The sequence below is a fragment of the Mastomys coucha genome, unplaced genomic scaffold (genome assembly GCF_008632895.1).
Source record: "Mastomys coucha isolate ucsf_1 unplaced genomic scaffold, UCSF_Mcou_1 pScaffold23, whole genome shotgun sequence".
Classification (NCBI taxonomy): domain Eukaryota; kingdom Metazoa; phylum Chordata; class Mammalia; order Rodentia; family Muridae; genus Mastomys; species Mastomys coucha.
In genome coordinates this window covers 107,700,790-107,715,768 of record NW_022196906.1, presented here as the reverse complement: position 1 = coordinate 107,715,768, position 14,979 = coordinate 107,700,790, and the positions used below count along the sequence as shown (strand labels likewise).

The following is a 14,979-nucleotide window of genomic DNA, read 5'->3' as shown; positions in this document are numbered from 1 at the left end:
TAGCCAAAGGTAGGAAAAACAAAAAACAAATAAAATGTGTATTCTTATATGACTATATACACAAAATGTGATGCCTGTGTGTTAATGAAAAATTATTCAACCTCAGAAGAGGAGGGAAATTCTGACACGATTTGCAGCATGGCTAACTTGTCGTGGGCATTATACTAAATGGGACTGATCTGACTTGCGCCCACCAGGTCCGTGGAGTGGTCAGTGAAGAAGAAGGGTAGCTGCCAGCCACTGGGGAAGAGGGCTGGGAACCTGTCTCATGAACACAGTCTGAGTGCTAAGCAAGTCAGAGTTTTGTATGTAGATGGTGATAGAGTTGCAAAAGAAGGAAAATGTATTTAACACCACTGAAGTATACTCTTAAAAATAGTTGCAATGGTAAACTTTATATTCTGTATAAGAGGGGGAAAAAGAATGGGGCCTAAAGAGAACAATCTGAAAAACAGCACTTACTTTTTGCAAACACTCACTATCAAAGAGCAACTAAAAGTGAGGTGCGCTGGCACACACGTACAGCCTAGCTCCTGGAGATAAGGTAGGAAAAGTCAACCGAGCTGAAGAGCTTGAGATCAGGGTGGGCAAGAAAAGGAGAACCTTTGTCTATAAATAAAACAGCAATTGAAGAGAGAAGAACGATAAACTGTTGATGGGCAGCTAGGACTTGTAAGAAGGGAAGATCTCCCTGTTGTCACCTAAATGCCCTAACTAGTTTATAGGTAATTAAAGAACTATTACAGCTGCCTTTAAGGGAGGATGAGGCGGTGCGGACCTCTGCCTCCTGACTAAAGCAAGCACAGACACATCAAGTAAAGAGACGCACCATGGACACAGAGGCCTCTCTTATGAAACAGGGCTATCGACAACTCCAACAAGTCCTGTTTAAGCACAATCACGCACACAGGCCGGTAACAATCTAGCGGTAACATAAAGCTGGACTGCAGAAGGGGCCCAGAAGTGTATCAACTGTCAGACTCAAGAACTAACCATTCAGTTCCTTCTGTCTTTTCTCTCAGCCAAGTACCGACAAGCAACTTAAGTTCCTTTCAAAACAAACAACCCCTGGTAGAAAAGGGGGGAAGAGGGAGATAAAAGGAGAAGAGGCTAGTAGCCCTTGCTCCTTTGGAAGGTGGAGCAGGAAGGTCACTTGAGCCCAGTGGATTCTGAGCAAAATAGCCAGACCTTCATTTAAAAAAAAAAAAAAAAAAGGCAAGATTTTCACTATCCACCTTCTCTCTCTTTACTGTTATGGCTTAAGTAAGTTAAGAGCACAAGAAAGGGCTGCCCCCTCCCGCCCTCAAAACAGAGCAGCCAGTGCTTAGAAGGTAAATAATGTTTTACCTGATTGTTAGAATCTCCGAGTAAGACACATAAGTGTGGCACCAACTTGCTGATGACCAGTGGTTGAGTCCCAAAGCTAAATATAATTTAAGGGGAAAAAAAAATTAGTTTCATTTAAATAGTGAACAAAATATCCTGGTACTATCTTATTTTTCTTCTACTTTTTCTGTTTTGTTTTTCGAGACGGAGTTTCTCTGTATAGCCCTGGCTGTCCTGGAACTCACTCTGTAGACCAGGCTGGCCTCAAACTCAGAAATCCGCCTGCCTTTACCTCATGCTGGGATTGAAGGCACTGGACACTAACAACTGGCCTTTCTTTTTATCTCTATACAGAAAGCATGGACATAGACTGTTAAGAAAAAACGAGTAACAGGCACAGTGATGTGAAGCAACACAAAGTAGACCCAAGCAAGTGTCTGATGTAGCCCTGGTTAGGAATACTACTGCGACCATGAAACACACAGGTCAGGAACCTGGAGGCAGGAGCTGATACAGAAGCCATCAAGGGTACTGTTTACTGGCTTGTACCCATGGTGTGCTCTGCCTGCTCTCTTATAGAGCCCAGGTCAACCAGCTAGGGATGGCACCACCCATAATGAGCCAGGCCCTCAACTATCAATCACTAAGTAAAAATTGCCTTACAGCCAGATCCTTACAGCCAGATCCTTACAGCTATGGAACGATGGTCCCTCCTTTCAGATGATTTTGGCTTGTGGCAATCTGACATAAAACTTATTGGGATAGATGCTGAAAATGAAGGTCAGCACATGACCCAACTGGGCAAAATTCTCAACAGCAGTTTGACAACCCTGGCGGCCTATCAATTATTTAAGAAAATCTGAGTTGAGTCTTAATATACAGTGAGATGAAGTAAGTTAAGACACACTTATGTTTAGGTGATGGGTACAGAGACCAGGCAGAGCCCGGAGAGGCTCTATAGACGTCTAGCCATCACCCACAGGGCTCCATCCAGCCTAGGCTCAACTGGTAGAAGGGATGTGGGGAAATGGCTTTAACATGTGACACAGCATTGAGTCATTGAAATCATTGAAGCAGATACTAACAGAAAAAAGATCCAAAGTTATTAACATTATCAGGTCTATAACCATCAATGCTGGATGGTTAAGTAAAAAACGATAAATTAAAAAATTAACATGAAAGATATAGATACAAAAGTAGCATTAAAGGTTATATTTTTGTTAGGGAAATAAATTAATAACTCCTTAAAATTTATTTCCACTCTTCCTTCACCCTGTGAAAAAACCCTTGAGAACTGACTAAGAGAAAGAAGGCCATTTCAGTAACCACAGGACTTACATGTTCAAGGTTTCAATAAGACAAAGGCACACGCCTTCTCGAGATCGAAAGTTCTTGTGCTTGAAGCCAGAGGCTAGCTGCTCCCAGATGGACTATGGGAAACAAGTAGACACACAAGATAAAAAGCTAAGAGATGCATGCGACAAGTCTAAGTTGTCCTAACCTTACAATCAGGCTGTCAGGTATCTAAGTTGTCCTATCCTTACAATCAGGCTGTCAGGTATTACATGTGCTCCAGATGTGGGACACTTTGCAAATTCTGGAATATTTACATAGTAACAGTAAAAAGCCTTACTGCTAGGATACAAACCCAAATGTGAGATTCATATTTATACATATAACCTAAGCATAATTTACATAATATTTTTAGTGCAGCTAAATTCTGACTATAGCCTGTCATGTGGATCAGGTGTGGAATTTTCTACTTAGAGTATTAATGTTATGTCAATGAATAAAAACTTTTAGATTATCAAATCAGTGATGTTCAACTCACATTTATAAGGTTTTGCTTGTTTTCTTAATGTGCTCCTAATAGCTGAACCACAATTTTGAGTTTTTATTTACATACTTTTCACTTTAAGTTTCAATGATTATGAAAAACACTATGTCCCATATGTAAGCACCTAAGCAGTTCAAGAACATGGGTTCATCTAGGCGAAGAATGGCAGAGTTGTAGGGCCAGTGGTCTAGGAAGCACTCAGTAGAGGTGAACCCCTACAACACACGGTCACAGGGAACAACTGCAAATGGCTTAGAATTAAAGCTTTTCTCTCTTTAATGCGATACACAAATATAGAAACATTTGGATCAGGTCATTTTATGACTACCCAGTCTGTGGGGAAAGGAAAACTGAGCTTATACCAATAATGCAAAACAACTGTTTAGGAATATTGCAGCAAGGATTTCACTGTATCTACCTAAACATAATAAACTGTCCCATAATTGCCGCTTCACATTTAGAAAGCCAACTTAACATACCAAATCCACATTCTCATCCTCCACCTGCACTGTGTATGTGAAATATTCAAAAACATAATCTGAAAATAATTTTTAAAATCTTTTTTCAAAAGATTTACTTATTATTATAATTAAGTAAACTGTAGCTGTCTTCAGGTGCACCAGAAGAGGGCGTCCGATCTCATTATGGGTGCTTGTGAGCCACCATGTGGTTGCTGGGATTTCAACTCAGGACCTTCGGAAGAGCAGTCAGTGCTCTTACCCACTGAGCCATCTCTCCAGCCCTAAAATCTTTTTAAAATGTGCTTACTGTTTATGTGTATGTGCTTCTGCACTTACATGAGAGGTATATGTATGTATATATGTACGTATGACTGTAGATGTTGTGAGTGGAGGTCCAAGGACAACTTTTAGGGATCAGGTTTCTCTGTCCACCATGAATTCTGGGGACCAAACTCTGAACTTGGGTCATCAGGCTTGTGAATTTTAAAAATGTTAACTAAGGCTAGGTATATAGCTCAATGACAAAACATTTGCCATTGAGATCTACAAGGCCCTGGGTTCTGTTGCTACCACCACCACACATACATACATACATACATCTTATTTAGAATAACCAGTGTCAGGCAACTCAACTCTGGAACCCTTTTTTATAAAAATGTTTATGTCTAAAGATAAATATACACAGATGTTACCTGAGAAACAATTTAAGATGTAAATCAGTAGACTATCCACAAAACCTTTTTAAAGGGTATTATGAAGTATTAAGTCCCTTCGAATCTATTTCCCTTTATAACTCAGCACTCATGACGTATTAAACATACGTACACTATACTTTAAGCATCACATGGTATCACTGTGTATATGATATACTTATGAGCATTAAGCTACCCTCTCAACTGTGGTGTACACATCAGCTTATTTTATTCTTCAAAATATTTCCATGTTTCGGTTTGGGTGTGATTTTCTGCACAAGTGCTTATGTGTCAGACGCCTGATCCTGAGTGTTAAGACAGAAAGCCCTGGGGGCTGGAGAGATGGCTTGTGGTTAAGACCAATTGCAGCTCTCGCAGAGGATAGGAGTTCAGTTCCCAGCACCCACATAACTGCTTGTGTAACTCCAATTCTGAGTTTTACAAGTACCTATATATACATGGTGTACATATTTATGCACACATATATACATATAAAATACTTTGTAATGGAAGGACCTTTAAGCAACAGGACATAGTAGCCAGGTGGTGGTGGTACTCGCCTTTAATCCCAGCACATGAGAGCCAGAGGCAGGTGGCTCTCTTGAGGCCAGCCTGATCTACAGAGAGTTATAGGACAGCCAAGGCTACACAGAGAAATGCTATTTCCAAAAACAAACAAACAAACAAGCCACTATCTTGGCCCTGAGCTTCTCAAAAACATGAAACCCTTCTTGCCATCATGGTGCCATCTTCCCAAAAACTATGACCTCCAAAGCTATGAGGTAACTGCTTTTTTTGATACAAGTATCTAGCCTCAGATATTTTGTTGTAACAGCATAAAACAGGCCAATACATTATTAGTATATGTCCATATATATATATACATGTGCATGTATGTTCATGTGTGTGGGTGAATGTATGTGCAAGTACATGTGTATGTGTACATTTAGAAAGCAGAGGACAACCTTGTGTGTTGTTCCTCTGGTTACAAGACTCTCACTGGCCTAGAACATACCAAAGCTGGCTAAGGTAGACTATTTATTGGCTTGTGAGCAAGCCCCAAGGATTTGTCTATCTCTGCCTCCTTATTACTGGGATTACAAATATATGCCACCATGCCTAACTTTAAAAGGAGAAAGAGACAAAGAAAGAAAGAAAGAAAGGAAGGAAGGAAGGAAGAAGGAGAGAAAGAAAGAAAGGAAGGAAGGAAGGAAGAAAGGAAAGAAGAAAAGAAGGGAAAAAAGAAAGAAAGGGAGATAGGGAGGGAAGGAGGGAGGGAGGGGAGAGAGAAAGAGAAAGAGAAGAGAGAGAGAGGAAGGAAGGAAGGAAGGAAGGAAGGAAGGAAGGCAGGCAGGCAGGCTTCTAGAGATCAAACTTAGGTTTTCTTACTGACAGCAATGCATCCAATGTAATTAATGCATTCCTTAAGGGAAAATTATTTCTAATATATTCAAAAAACACAAGTTGTCATAAAATATGATTTACATAATCAATAACCACCTATTAAAATAAAAAATTCTTATTTCTGAAAGAGTTGCAGAAATTAACATAATATTCAGGAGTTTTTTAAAATAAATTTTTTGGTATTTTATAACTTACAGGTAAGAAAAACCAGAAAATCGTGAAGCACAACTACAACCAACACACTGCCAAATCACTCAAGTTTTTATGCTTTTGTAAAAACAATAAGTAACTGGAAAAGAGAAAAGGTAAATGAAAAAAAAAAACTTACATAGTGGCACTATATCTTAAATTTGAATTTCTTTAAAACCTTAGCAACAATCCACTATTTAAAATTCTACTATTCATGCCTCTTGATGGTCTATTAGTTTGCTGTCATTACCCTCTACCTAACTGGAATGCTCATTCAAACGCAAGCCTACCATAGGCGGTGCCACCTCATCCATCAGCTTCAGTGTCAGATTCTGAGCTTCTTCTCGAACTTTGTCTTTGACATCTCCCATTCTGTCTATTAAAGCTGTGGTAACTAATGGGGAAAGAATAAGTATTTGCAACTTAACTCCATCACAAACCATATTTTATAAAACTATAAACAGCAATTATTTCCATATATAATTACAAGAAGAAATTATGCTAAGTCCCCTAGTAATAAGTTAAAGTGAAAATAATGAACAAATTTCAATGTAATATGTACAATCATATCCACTTAGGACAGTGTTCAAAATCAGGCAAACTCTGTGTATGTAGTCAAGATCCAAAGACAGGCAAGTAAGTGCTTTCCTAAAGGTTAATGCAAGGGAGACCTATGGTGGAGTAAAAGGACATCCTCAGGAAGTATAGACAGGGACAGTTCAAGAACCTGGCAGGCTTAAGTTTCTAGACCCAGTGGTACTCAAGGGTCAGTTTTATAATTATACTTTAAATTGTATGTTATGCATTCTTCTTGTAGGACATATTTCACATCGGACAAACAGAAACAAAAATATAGATCTAAGCCTACGTTTTAAAGAAGAAGTAGAAGTAAAAAAATTTTGAAGGGATACATTTATCTAGTTTACTTACAGAAGGTGTAATCAAGGGAGAGGGGGAAGCCTTCAAGCCAGGTATGGAAGTACATGCTTTAATTCCAGGACTGGGGAGGGGGAAGCCTTCAAGCCAGGTATGGAAGTGCATGCTTTAATTTCAGCACTGGGGAGGGGAAGCCTTCAAGCCAGGTATGAAAGTACATGCTTTAATTCCAGCACCGGGGAGGCTCAGTCAGCAGGACTGAGAGTTCCAGGCCAGCCTGGATTATATAGAGAGAACCTGTCACAATAAAGCAAAAAGCAGCCCTCACAATTAAAATCATTAATATGGGGCTGAAGAGATGGTTCAGTGGTTAAAAGCACTGGCTGCTCTTGCAGAGGAGCTGGGTTCGATCTCCAACACTCACATGACAGCTCAGAACCATTCATAATTCTGATGCCAAGAGTTCTAACATCCTCTTCTAGCCTCCATGGCATGCACAGACATACATGCAGGCAAAACCTCCATCCATAGGATAAGGTAGTCTATTAAATCATAAACCAATATTAGTAGTGTTCATAGCTAGGAGTATGGGCTCAGTGGTACAATGCTAGCCAAGCAATGCAAAAGACCCTAGGTTCTACTCCAGCATCTTTCTCATTTTGTTTAGATGTATTACTAATCAGAATGATTCAATATCTACATGGCTGGCTATTATGGGATCTGTTTCTTCTAAATTCCAGAATATAATAGTAAAAAATAAATTATCTCACTCAATCTTTACAGCACTATTAGACTAAACTATTAACAGGTAGTAAAATCAGAATTTGAGTAAATACACAGTGTTTAGTTAGGTAATTGGAATACTGTGTGTGTGTGTGTGTGTGTGTGTGTGTGTGTGTGTGTGTGTGTGTGTGTAGGCATCCATACAACAGTAACAAGGGAAAAGATAACCTGTTCCTGAGAGGTAAAATTTAACTTCAAAAGGAAACTCAAACATTGCACTAAATAGGAGTTTATTTCAACACTAAAAAGTATTTTAGGCTACATCTAAAATGAGGTGCCATATGTCTAAAATCTCAGTACTAGAAATTGGAGAAGTGGAGGCAAGATGATCAAATTCAAGGCAACCCAGGTGTACTGGCTGGTTTTGCATGTCAGCTTGACCCAACCTCGAGTTATCTCAGAGAAAGGAGCTTCAGGTGAGGAAATGCCTCCATGAGATCCAGCTGTAGGGCATTTTCTCAATTAGTGATCAAGGGGAAGGGCCCATTGTGGGTGGTACCAACCCTGGGCTGGTAGTCTTGGGTTCTATAAGAAAGCAACCTTAGCAAGCCATGGGAAGCAAGCCAGTAAGCAGCATTCCTCCATGGCCTCTGCGTCAGCTCCTGCTTCCTGCTCTGTGTTGTGTGAGTCCCAGTCCTGACTTCCTTTGGTGATGAAGAGCAACATGGCAGTGTAAGCTGAATAAACCCTTTCCTCCCCTTGCTTCTTGGTCATGATGTTTGTGCAGGAATAGAAACCCTAAGACACCAGGCTACATAGTGAGTTCAAGACAAGGCTGGGATCTATATAGAAAGGCTCTGTCTCAAAATTAATAGAAAATTTTAGAACCAGTTCTGATGGCTCATGCCTCCACTCTTACATTCAGGAGGCTGAGGCACAAAAATAGCTATGAGAGAGTCAAGGCCAGTTTGAGTGATGTAGAAGTTTCAGGCTACAAAGCAAAATCTTATTTAAAAACAAAGCAAACCAAAATAATTTTATAGAATATAAACGTCTAAGAACCTTTAATAACTGTAATACATGAGCTTAGTATCGCATTAAACAATAAAAATTGTTATTAACTTTTCGTGTGAAGTTTATTATTGTGTGCATGTGTGTGTACATGTGAACACCTATGCCATGGCATGCACAGGCTGGAGGGCCAGAGGACAACTTCATTAAGTCAGTTCTCTCCTTACACCTCCCTACGGGTTCTGGGGAGCAAACTCTTGTTCCACAGGCTGGTGTGGCAAGCACCTTTACCTGCTGAGTCACCTCATTAGCCTTTAAATTCCTTTTTTAACATATATCGTCTTGGAGACAAACAACAGCACTCTATTTCACTATACCTAGTTATTAATTACAGGGAACAGTATATTTTCCTAAATCTCAAAGTTGCCTTGTTTACCCCTGGTGACTAAAGAAAGACTGAGTTAAACAGGAACAAAACAATAAGCATTTGGAACTAGGAGCAATATACATAGACTAAAGATCTGTTGCCATATGTGAACATCTGTGAATTCTCAATGACTACAGTGAACACTCTGTGCCTGCCTTACTTTCCTAGGGACCCAAGAAAGAGACATCTACTCTGTGAGCTCCGAGGATTTAAACAAGTATGTTAGTTCACCACAGACTGCACTGGGAGGTAAAATACTGACATCTTAAGTGTGGGGGTTAGTAGTTTTCATTCTACTGGCACTGTAAAATGTAAAATTACTTTACAAGACACAAAACTCACTACGGAGTGTCCTAAAGACTCTGACACTCCACCACACCGTTTAGGGAATAAACTATCTGCTAAACATTTTAAACTACAAAATTCTTTATTAAACTCAGTTAACATAAAACTAGAGTTACTGATCAATATCAATGTGAACAGATTACTACTCTAAACACGACGTTGAGTCCACGCTCTCTTCTGAACTGTATCTAATGTTCTAATGACAGTACAATTCTCTTTTTGGAACTTGAAATAAAACTGAGTAGGACCCTCAATTTTTCTAGAACAATTTTTTTTACTTTTAATATACAAAGGACTGGCACACATACTGAGTTCACAGACACACTGCAGCATGTACAAACCTACACAGATTGAAGGCAGGATCCCATTGTAAGAAGGATAAATGGACAGGGTTCCAACTCCTAACCAAAAAGCTATCTGCAACTAACATTTGCTTGTAAATGAAAAAAAAAAAATGTTTTTTTCATTTCTAATGAAATCTCACTGGGTATATTAAGCATACATGTTTGTGGGCAGGCCCCACGCTCAGCAGCAGATGGCTAACACAAGATGAACTCAGTGGCATCTTTGTAGACTTAAGTCTCATGTTGCTTTGCTTGTGTTTGTTTGTTCTTACTCTTCTGCTTTGTACAGTAATTTCCAATTTTGTGTTTTTATGGGTTTTGAGTGTGTTTCTTGTAGCATTTCTTTGGGTGTTTTTGTTTTGGTTTGGTTTTCTGTTTGTTTTCTTTCTAAGGAGAGAGAAAGAAAGGTTAAAGAGTTGAGAAGGATCTGGGAGAATAAAGAAGGTTTAAAAAAATATTCATTAGGATTAGAAAGATGGCTCAGAGGTTAAGAGCACTGGCTGCTTTTTCAGAGGACCCAGGTTCAATTCCCAGCTTCCACATGGCAGCAATTGTCTGTAACTCTTGCTCCAGGAGATTTGACACCCTCACACAGACACACATGCAGGCAGAATACCAATGTACATAAAATAAAAATAATTTATTTTTTTAAAAAAGGGCTGTTCATTATGCTATAATTTCATTCAACCCTTTCCTTTTATATAGAGACTTTTAAAAATGTTCTATATTTATTTATTTTCTGCTGTGTATGGGGAGTTGAACATGTGTCATGGCACAGATATGGAGCTCAGAGGACAATTTGCACAAGTCAGGTCTCTCTACCATGTGGGACCTGGGGATTAATCTCAGGTCACCAGGCTTGTTGACAAGCGCTGAGCCATTGTATTGGCTCTCTATAGCGTGAGGCAGTCTGGCTAAGACTTGTGATAGGATTAAACAAAGCAAATTTGAGGTACTCTAGTTCTTGAAGAGAATACACACATTCTGTCTACCCTCTAAATCAGAAATAATGTGATTATACTCTTTCATAGACATAATCAATACTTTTAAAGGAGGCATCCAATAAATGGCAGCAAAAAAAAAAAATAATAAGGTCACATTTTCCCATCATACCACAAAAGCTTTCAAGTAATAACAAGTTCAAGAATCACGAAAGATCTTCAAAGTGAAAACAATGTTGACTAACAGTAAGTGCAGAAGTAACAGATTAAAAAAATAGCCGGGCGGTGGTGGCACTTGCCTTTAATCCCACCACTTGGGAGGCAGAGGCAGGCGGATTTCTGAGTTCGAGGCCAGCCTGGTCTACAGAGTGAATTCCAGGACAGCCAGGGCTACACAGAGAAACCCTGTCTTGAAAAACCAAAAAATAAAATAAAATAAAATAAAGCTGTACATGCCAGTAAGGCTGGATGTATACATGGAGTGGGGACACAAATGAAAAGCATGAATCAATGAAATGTAATTGATGAATAGTTATATATAATATTATGTATGTCACATAGTAATATAGTATATATTATACTATATAATATATATAATAAAATATATTACTACAATATAGGTAGCATATTGATACATATTAATATATAATATTATAGTTAACAACAATGAACTATAAACAATAACTATAACAACAAAAAACACTATAAAGAAAAGTGTAGAGTATGAAGAATTAACCTGAAAAGTTCTGAGATACCATAAAGGAAAGAACTACAGAGAAGAGATAATTTGAAATGAAAAAGCACAGCACATGCAAGTTAAACTCCATCCGAATAAGTGAGCAGGCTTCTGCTAGACTAGAGTGGAGAATTCCTGCTCAAGATTCTATAGACGATAACTGAGATGGGAGAAGGCACATGTATGTAAAGGAAACAACATTCCAGTGTCCTGGAACACCAAGGACACTATTTAAAGTCAGTGACAACTCCAGGCCATCATGCTTCAACAGTTGTCAGTGTACCCTGTACCTGAAAAATTAGTAAGACACGTAGTCCCCAGAGTACCACTTCAGGGTAAAGTGGCGTCTGGAGCAACAGTGCTAGAGACCCACAACCGGTAGTGCTGTGTTTCAACTTTGCAATATTGTAGTTTACATTCTCAGTTATGAATAACAAAAAAAGATGAAAGGAATAAGGAACCACAAAGCCCACGCTCCAGGAGTGCTGGGGTAATCTTTGTGCACACTGTGTGAAGGTGAGTCTCTGTCCTTCCTCACCTGACTAAGGCATTCCCTCACTGGCTTTAATAAAGAGCTGATGGCCTATAGCTGAGGAGGAAAGGAAAGGAGCAACTTCCGAGCAGGGATAGGAGCTGTGGGAAGGATTCAGGCGGGCGTGGTGGTGGTGGAATTCACCAGCCAGACACAGGGAGAAACAGGTGCCAGAACTGAAGGGGAGGCAGTGGGCTACATGGCCTACTGGACATTAAAATGAACAGGTAATCAAGTTATCTGAGGTGGCTGGGAACAAGCCCAAGCATTCATAAATAAATAATTCATAAATAAGGTCTCTGTGTCATTACTGGAAGCTGGCAGGTCAATACAGTTGGCAACAGGGAACAGGCATGTTTAGCATGAAGAGGGCTCTCGAGGCGACACGTGCTTATCCTCCACGAGCACCAGAAGTTTAAAGTTCAAAGTCATTCTTGATTGTATAGTCATTCTTGATTGTATATCAAGGTCAGCCTGAGATAAACAGTGAGTTCTAAGCCAGTCAGAGCTGCAAAGGAACCTTTTATTTAAAGGAGGAAGGGAAAGTAGAGCAGAGCAAAGCTCCATGGACATAGACAAAAGGATGCTGCAATACAGCTTCAGCCAATAATTACATATAAGAGAAAAATCAAGCACACCTTATCATCCAATTTCTCAAAGCCTCAAAGAACAGAACTTTATTTTTTTAAATCCCCATTTATATACTCAAATACATAAGCAAAACATGTTTTTAAAGTATGGTTTTTTAACACCTACTATAAATTTTAAGCAGAAGGCTGAGAGTAAAAATTTTATCTTAATATTAAGGATGGGAAGTACCAATTAGTGATTAAAAGTTAATACCAAGAAACCTATTCAAGAAATGGCAGGAAAATAACAAAAAAAATTACACAATGAGGTGGCATATCAAACATGAAAAAAAACTGGCCAGAGATATTTGAAAGTATACACTGACACTGTTAGGTATTAACTTCAATCACAGAAGAAAGCCACTAACATTCTAGGGGCTACTTCTGTATGATGATGTAAAATTGTAGTGACCTCATTCATAAAGCACTCTGAAGTGCAGATGACTACCACATGTGCTTAGTCAAAGTCAACTATGTTACTGTGTTATGCCGAGCAGCAGCTCACAGGAGCACAATGACCATGCAGCTGGCACAGCATAACTGCTGCTTAGAGAAGGCCATAAACATGACACAGCACCTTTGTTCAACCTAATAATAAAACATGTGGGACTGGAGTACAGCGCAGGATTAACGCTGTGTGCTCAGTGTGCAAGATTCAGGCTCAGCATCAAAACAGACAAAACCAGGGCTTTGTGTTTCTTTCCTTTCACTCTAACTCACTCTTAATATATTTTATAAAAGACTGGTCTAAGCAGACTTCTCCATAAGACAAAACAAAACAAAAACTAGCAACGTAGCCTGGATGGTGGCACACGCCTTTAATCCCAGCACTTGGGAGGCAGAGGCAGGCAGATTTCTATAAGTTGGATGCCAGCCTGGCATACAGAACAAGTTCCAGGCCTGCTAAGGCCATAGAGTGAGATTCTGTCTTAAAACCACCCACAGCACGTAAGTTGTATTCTAAATTTTGTCATTTTACAAAAAGTTAGAGACACTAAAAAAGGTGAGTACATGTCGTGACACTTCCCAGTACCCAGGACGTGGTGTTGTCCTTTTGCTTCGGCTTTATGCCTCCTGCAGAATTTCCTATTTAAGAAGCTTTAACGTCTTTTTTAGTAGATTAAAATGCTAAAGTACCATATCTCTGGGTTATACAAAACTATGTTTTTTAAAAAGTTTAGTTTTAACTTATTTTATTTACTTTATTTTAATTTAATGTGCCTGTGTGTGTCTACTGTGTGGGTGCGAGTACTCTCACGGCCAGAAGAGGGCATCGGAGCTCCTGGAGCTAGAGTTACAGATGGCAGTAAACCACCTGCTCTGAGAGCTGAGCATGTAACAAACTTTTCGCAGACCATCTGAACAAGTGCTTTTAACCACTGAATCATTTCTCCAATCTCCAAACTACATTTTTTTTCTAAATTTACAGAAATTCATTTTAATTAATAAAAACTAGAAGTAAATGCTACTGTATCAAACTCTACAATGTTTGTTTACATGAACTTACCCATTGTTACATAAGATTTAAATCGTGTTGACAATCTATCCACAAAGGCACTTAAAATCTCCAATCCTAATAATGATACCTACAAAAAGAAAGAGATTAATAAATAAAAATTACTGATGCATACTTTATCAGTATATAATACTTTAATATACAGCAATCTTCACATATTAATATTTTTTAAAGTAAGTTTAGCTGGGTATAGTGGCACAAGCCCTTAATTTCAACACTCAGGAGAGAAAGGCAGGAGGATCTCAATGAGTTCAAGGCCAGCCTGGTGCACACAGTGAGTTCCAGACCAACCAAGGGCACATAGTGAGACCCTGGCTCAAAATGCATACTATACACATTTATATATGTACATTATGTATCTAGGTATATATATTTTTATATACATGTGTATACATATATGTACATATATACAATTACATATGCATATATAAAATCATTATACATATATATTATATATTTTGGGCCTCACCCCAAGTCTCAAAATAATAAACTTTAATATATTTTACAAATTTTAATGAAATTGATGTGTTTAGAGCTAAGTAGTCATGGGATTGAAGATTCTACTCTCAAATACATCAATAATAACGATTTATAAATGTAGAGTGTACTGGCTGGTTTTGTGTCAACTTGACACAAACTAGAGCCATCAGAGAGGAAGGAGCTTCAGTTGAGGAAATGCCTCCATGAGATCCAAGCTGTAAGGCATTTTCTCAATTAGTGATCAAGGGGGTCAGGGGGCCCAGCCCATGGTGTGTGTTGCCATCTCTGGCTGGTGGTTCTGGATTCTACAAGAAAGCAGGCTGAAGCTGGGCAGTGGTGGCACACACCTTTAATCCCAACACTTGGGAGGCAGAAACAGGCGGATTTCTGAGTTCGAGGCCAGCCTGGTCTACAGAGTGAGTTCCAGGACAGCCAGGGCTGTGGTCCAGAGCAGACCTTGGGCGCAAGCTCCGCAGCCAGTCCCACAACACCCAGAGGAAGCTCCACTCC

General features: G+C 39.2%; 1 protein-coding gene across 21 annotated transcripts in view; it reads right to left on the bottom strand.

The window, feature by feature from the left end:
* The window catches only part of Clasp2 (cytoplasmic linker associated protein 2), a 193,168-nt gene that overhangs the window by 157,210 nt on the left and 20,979 nt on the right, over positions 1–14,979 (bottom strand). For all 21 annotated transcript variants that reach the window (XM_031343842.1, XM_031343843.1, XM_031343845.1 and 18 more), the window contains exons 2-5: positions 13,981–14,059; positions 6,200–6,303; positions 2,665–2,756; positions 1,348–1,423 (exon numbers count right to left, since the gene is read on the bottom strand). In XM_031343842.1, the coding sequence (XP_031199702.1) occupies positions 1,348–1,423; positions 2,665–2,756; positions 6,200–6,303; positions 13,981–14,059 (351 nt within the window). The remainder of the gene's footprint in view (positions 1–1,347; positions 1,424–2,664; positions 2,757–6,199; positions 6,304–13,980; positions 14,060–14,979) is intronic.